Genomic DNA, 6,829 nt, shown 5'->3' with positions numbered 1-6,829 from the left:
ATTGCTACTATTCTGGGTACGGTGTTCTTGCCTGTAACGCCTTGCCCAAAATAGGAACACCAGTCAGGTTAACATAAAGTGAAAAATGTTCTCACATTGTATTGTTCCTCTTCCACCTCTCTCTCTCTCTCTCTCTCTCTCTCTCTCTCTCTCTCTCTGTCTCTCTCTCCTTCACTTGTTCAAGGTCCTGAATGACTACAGAACGTGTCCTGTCTCCATGGCAACAACCTACCTCGGTCAGTCCCAGAGTAGATGTGGACCAAAGCAGGCCAGAACTACTGAACTCCATGATTCAGCATATTGTGCTGCTGACGTCCAGCGTACCCTGATCTGACATCACATCCAGCAAGTTGAACTTGGAACGTTGAATGGTAACTGGATAATGAAGACAAAACCTTTACTCTAACCATCGCCAACCATCCCTTGAAATATGGAAGCGCCCCTTATTTGGAAACTAAAATACGTGTCCCTTGTTGCAGTGGTTCTCAAACTTTTTCATGTCAAAGACCCCCAAAATTGTATTTAGCCACGGACCCCCATCTCAAATATTTTGTTCCAGGGACCCCCAGAAGCAAAGATTTGAGTAACAAATGTTCGCTTTAAAAAAATATATATTCAAAGGTTCGCACAAATGTTCACGATTTTTCAAAAATAGCAGATCTACAAGCTCATAGCGCCGCGCTATGAGCTTGTAGATCTGCTATTTTTGAATAGCCAAAGTATAAAGTGGTTAAAATTATTGTGACGCCATATTAACACATTTTGCTGGGGACCCCCTGGAACCCCCCCAAGGACCCCTTGGGGGTCCCCGGACCCCACTTTTAGAACAAATGCCTTATTGAACTGATAAAGGACCCAAATTATTTTTCAAATCATATTGGCACTATAATAGCCCACTTTGAGTTTTGGTCTTGAACCGGTAGGTCGTAGACTTTTGATATAACAATACAAAAATGTTATTCTTTCTTTTTTTTCCGGGGCAACTACAGTATGGGGGGGTACCAGGGGGTCCCCAGCAAAATGAGTTAATAAAGCCTCACAATCATTTTAACCCCTTTATCCATATGTTATACTTTGGCTTTTCAAAAATAGCAGATATATAAGCTCATAGCGCGGCACTCGGTGCCGCCCTCTGAGCTTGTATATCTGCTATTTTTGAAAAATCGTGAATATATATCTTTCTAAAGTGAAATCTTTGCTTCTGGGGGGGGGTCCCTGGAACAAAATGTTTTGAGATGGGTGTCCGCGGCCAAATACATATCATTTTGGGGGTCCTTGACATGAAAAGGTTTGAGAACCACTGCCTCTAAAAGTGGGAAAACCCGTGTTTTGTTCCTTTCAGCTGGTGTAACTGTGCAGTGCATCGTGGAGGCCCAGCATGCATCAGCTGTTCAGCCAGGTGTTGAGTCAGAGGGATCTGTCCAGAGCGGGGGACCTGTTCTCCCTGCAGGACGCAGACATAGAGGACTGTCTGTCTCAGGCCCTGGATCAGATAAAGACCATCTCCTGCTCACCGGTGTGTGTGTGTGTGTGTGTGTGTGTGTGTGTGTGTGTGTGTGTGTGTGTGTGTGTGTGTGCATGAGTTATATAGAGGAGTGATTCTCAACCTTTCAACCTCATCTGTGTCATTTTAGATTTTTAACCACTTTAACCATTATTTTATATACATTGGCTATTCAAAAATAGCAGATCTACAAGCTCATAGCGCGTCACTGAGTGCCGTGCTATGAACATAAAAAAATTGAAAATTTGCGCAAGTCTTTGAAGATATATATATATATATATTTTGAAAGCCAACATTTGCAACTCAAATCTTTGCTTCTGTGCGTCTTTTGTGCCAGGGACCCCTGCACCAAAAGTAATGAACAAATTATACTATCAAGTAATATAAGACATAGCCGATCTACAAGCTCACAACGCCTCGCAACGCGAGGCGTTGTGAGCTTGTAGATCGGCTATTTTCACAATATTTATCTATGGAACCGAGTCAAACTAAATGTAATGCCTCAACTGATTATTATGATTATTTTGGGGGTTCCCCAGTTCAAATATGATTATTTTGGGGGGTCGCGGCCTGAAAAGGTTGAGAACCACTTCCTTAATTGATTGGGTTCAATGTATTTATTATTGATTGAATTTCCAGACCAGAATGGAAATAAGCTCTCAAGTTTTGTTGTTGTGTTTTTCCTTTTGACAGATATCTAATTATAATGTCCATATACATGCATGTTTGTCAATAAAAAGTCCAATCAATCAAATATTGTCCTGTCCACGGATTTGGCTGTCTGACAGGACTATCTGACCAACGACAACGACCAGGCGGTGGTGGAGATTTGCATAACGCGCATCACCACGGCGATAAGGGAGACGGGCTCCATTGAGCGTCACAGCGCGTCACTGGTGGCTCTGTGGGAGTCATGTCTGGAACATAACCTCACCCCACAGGGAGAGAGCGCAGAGGACACTCCACACGCCAAGATAGCCTCTGACATCACCAGCTGCATACTACAGGTATGCGTGTCAAGCACAGAAGCACATTCACACTCACACACTTACAGTACATACTGTTAGGGGTGTAATAGCTCATCTCTAACTAATCGATTTACTGTAATTGATTATAAAAGTCTATTTAAAAAAATAATTGATTTTGGGAGGAAAATTATAACTTTTTAATTGCGAAAATAGTAGATCTACAAAAAAGTCAGCATCACATCACGACACGTTAGCTTGTAGATTAGCTATTTTTTTTAGACACTGTTCACAGTTCACACAAAGTATAAAATAGTAAATTGATCAATTTAATCAGATTAGTTGATTATAAAAAAATCTATTACAATTTTTTTGCGTCGATTCATTGATATATAAAAAATAAAACAAATTATAAAAAAAATCTGCATCTTGATTATTTGATGAATCAAAAAGTAATCAATCGAATAATTGCTTAGAAAAATGATTGGAATTTGCAGTCCTAATGTATGTGCATACAGACAACGTGTTTTGTAAAGGTGCACCAAAGATAATTATCTTTAGTTCCAGCTGAACTACATAGAGTTCATACCTTTGCACATACCTGACCACATGGAGCAAATACCTGCATGTGCATGGAAAAGACAAGCAGGGAGTTAAGACTTCCTGTAATCAAAAGGTCACAGGTTTGAGTCTCCCAGTCCTTCTGGTTATCGCAGAGGGTTTTGCCAAGGGACAGAATCCTATTCGTCCATAACCTTTCCGGCTGATGCCTTTATTTCTACTGTGTGACAAAGCTATCCATATCGAGTATTAATATCCAAAGCTTATCATCGTTATTGACGTAAATTTTAATCACAATTCACTGCTTCGGGTCAGCCCGACTGCAGTATCGACCAGTGGTGGAAAAAGTACTCAAATGTTTTACTTAAGTAAAAGTATCAATACTGCCATGTAGAAGTACTCTGTTACAAGTAAAAGTCCGGAATTAAAGGGATACTTCACTTTCAAATAAAATAAACATTAAAAAAAATTATTTAAAAAAAATGAAAGAAGTTATGGCAAAATAAAGGCCCCCTCACACATTAGTAGGACACTCTAATGCGTGAGGGGGCCTTTATTTTGCCATAACTTCTTTCATTTTTTTTTAATAATTTTTTTTAATGTTTATTTTATTTGAAAGTGAAGTATCCCTTTAAACATTTTCTTGAGTGAAAGTACAAAAGTATTGTTATCAAAATGTGCTTAAAGTACCAACAGTATAAAGTACATATGCAGAATGTCCCATTTCACAAGTTTTCTAAAGTTAAAGTACCGTATTTTCCGCACTATAAGGCGCACCGTCAGTGCGCCTTATAATCCGATGCGCCTTATATATGTATCAATATTGGTTCCCTTGGTTTCCGCACTATAAGCCGCACCGTCAGTGCGCCTTATAGTGCGGATGCGCCTTATAATGCGGTGCGCCCTATATATGAAAATAATACATTTATTGAAGGTGCGCCTTATACTCAGATGCGCCTTATAGTGCGGAAAATACGGTACTAAAATGTTTGAACATTTTCAAATAGCCTATGTATAAAATAGGGCTAAAGTGGTTAATGCATGTTTTTTAATGTAATAATTTATATCTGCTAAGTAACCAGTAACTAAAGTTTTCAAATAATTGTAGTGGAGTAAAAGTACAATATTTGTCTCTGAGGTGTCGTGGAGTAGAAGTAAAAGTATAGACAATTGGAAATACTCGAGTACCAGGGGGTCCCCAGCTAAATTAGTTAACATAGCGTCACAATCATTTTAACCACTTAGCTTTGGCTATTAAAAAATAGACATTTTAACTCAAATCTTTGCTTCTGGGGGTCCCTGGCACAAAAGATTTTCAGATGGGGGTCAGCGGCCAAATGTATATCAATTTAGGGGTCCTTGGCATGGAAAAGGTTGAAAACCACTACTCTAGCAGTTACAGAGTAACCATTTGGTTCCCGACTATCAATCATTTAGCTGGAACCCCTCAAGGACCCCTGGGGTTCTCCAGACCCCACTTTGAGAAACAGTTTCTCAAAGTGGAGTCCTGGGACCCCCAGGGGTCCTCCTTGAGGCGGTCCCTGGCGAAACGAGGAACAGTTGAACCACTATAGACCTATTTCCTGTTAGAGGAGCTACCTCTGAAATAGAACTGCAGGTGTGCGTGTGTTTTCCCACTTCACATGCCGTGTGTGTGTGTGTGTGTGTGTGTGTGTGTGTGTGTGTGTGTGTGTGTGTGTGTGTGTGTGTGTGTGTGTGTGTGTGTGTGTGTGTGTGTGTGTGTGTGTGTGTGTGTGTGTGTGTGTGTGTGTGTGTGTGTGTGCTTGCATCACATAAATATGTATCAGCCTGAACACTCTTCTACATGTACAGTATACATTCATACCAACGTAAGATACACTTGGTAGAGACCTCCACTTGATTAATAGAATGTACTGTACTGCCATCATGTGGGTGGATAGAGGTATGGCACTTTAAAGCTGCAGCCTCACTGGAAATCTTTTATTTATCACTTTCAACCTGGCGTTCCTATTTTATGTCATTTTGTGATGACTTGTGATTATACTTACACATGAGTCTCCCCATGACCCAAACGTACAAAATACATTAAAAAAATGTGGGGGGCAAAGTGGCACAGTCGGTAGCGCTGTCGCCTCACAGCTTGAAGGTCCTGGGTTCGATTTCCTGGTAATCCTGGTCTCTATACTGCCTCCCCCTGGCCAGCCGGGGCACCAGATGGAAGGGAAAGAAACTGGTTGGAACTGGTTGTTCCTTCTGAGCTTGTAGATCGGCTATTTTTTTTACTTTTGTACGCCACCATTATTTAACGAAGTATAATACAGGGGTGGTTAAAAAGACAAAAATCTATTGGATTTGATTTCACCTACATGAGCAAGTCGAGTCACAATACCCATGTGTTCATCAACTCATGGCGCTCTACCAGAGATTGGGCACAGTCATTTAAGGACGCGATAAACGTGTATAAAGAACCTGTGGTGGTAGCAAAACAAACCTGCCTCTTTACATGAGTGTGTACCCTTTTGATCGGTCCTTATGTTTGGATTAAGAAGGCCACTTCTCACGGCTGATTTATGTTGCGGTCACAGATCTGCGTCAGAAGTGTTGTAGTCGACGCATGGCGAGGCGCCAGCCAGACGCGTCAGTTGTCCCATGTCGCGGGTTTGTGGGCAGTGCCGGTTTCCTGCAGTGTAGTTGGTTTGATTTACATCGCAGTGGTTGGATCACTGATAGAAAACTACAAGCAAAATGCCTGTCGAGTGGAGTCAACCACGGCACATTACCAACATCAATACTGCATGGAATTGTGGCCAAAATCGTATCCAACGATAACAAAATAGTTTTGGGTCTGAGAGGCTAAATCTCATCAAACGGTGGTCCGTGGCTCAAATGCCAAATAAATAATGGACCTTGATATGAAAAGGTTTGAAAACCACTGTTTTAGATCAGTGCTTCTCAGACCTTTTCTGGATCGGGACTCGGAAATCTCAAACGCACTGGGCTGCCGTATTAAGTGGTGAGATTCGTGGGCCGCGTGCATTTTCTTAGCATGTTTATTTTAATGTTCAATCAATCGATTGATTGATCAATTGATTGACACGTAAGTTCCGGCTTGATGGGTGAAATAGCCTCTCTCACTCTAGAAGTATACTTATACATAGTTCATGACATTTTATTTTGTATTTATTTTGGCTGACCAAAAGGGTATGGAAGAGCACCAAACTCACAGATCACACTAAAGTGCAGGTATACAGATACCTGTGTAGTGAGCACACTCCTGTATGCCTGTGAGACATGGACTCTCAAGGCTCATCAGGAAAGGAGACTTCGGGCCCTATTCTGGGTGTCGCCTTACCCATTATCCCTAAACTTCTTTGCCATTTTTTACTATTTCGAAAAACATTTTCTAATAGTTCAACTAACAGATCTACATCGACACGTTGTGAGCTTGTAGATTGGCTTTTTGAACTATTTGAAAAAGTTTTTCAAAATAGTAAAAAATGGCAAAGAAGTTTAGGGATAATGGGTAAGGCGGCGCCCAGAATAGGGCCCTTCATGCCTTCCACATGCGCTGTCTTCGACGAATACTCCACATCTCTTTGGAAGACAAGGTGCCCAACAGGGATGTCCTGGCCTGTGCAAAAGTACCATCCATGTACGCACTCATTAAACAGAGACGTCTTCGCTGGCTGGGTCATGAGTGCTGTATGGAGGATGGCAGAATCCCTAAAGACCTCCTCTACGGAGAACTTGCTTCGGGAAAAAGGCCACGAGGGCGGCCACAGCGACGATACAAAGACCTATGCAAGTGAGACCTAAA

The 6,829-nt window shown here is 41.5% G+C and overlaps 1 protein-coding gene across 1 annotated transcript in view; it reads left to right on the top strand.

Moving 5' to 3' along the window:
- Positions 1-1,378: 1,378 nt before the first annotated feature.
- Positions 1,379-6,829, top strand: part of veph1 (ventricular zone expressed PH domain-containing 1) — a gene marked incomplete at both ends in the record, with an annotated part of 186,807 nt that continues 181,356 nt past the window's right edge. Inside the window, 2 exon segments of the mRNA XM_080429094.1 lie at positions 1,379-1,516; positions 2,293-2,511. Of these exon segments, the coding sequence (XP_080285220.1) occupies positions 1,379-1,516; positions 2,293-2,511 (357 nt within the window).

Source organism: Gymnoscopelus braueri (genome assembly GCF_963280865.1).
Source record: "Gymnoscopelus braueri genome assembly, chromosome: 5".
In the NCBI taxonomy this organism is placed as follows: Eukaryota; Metazoa; Chordata; class Actinopteri; order Myctophiformes; family Myctophidae; genus Gymnoscopelus; species Gymnoscopelus braueri.
The sequence above is the reverse complement of the archived record's forward strand: the minus strand, read 5'-3'. Positions and strand labels throughout refer to the sequence as shown.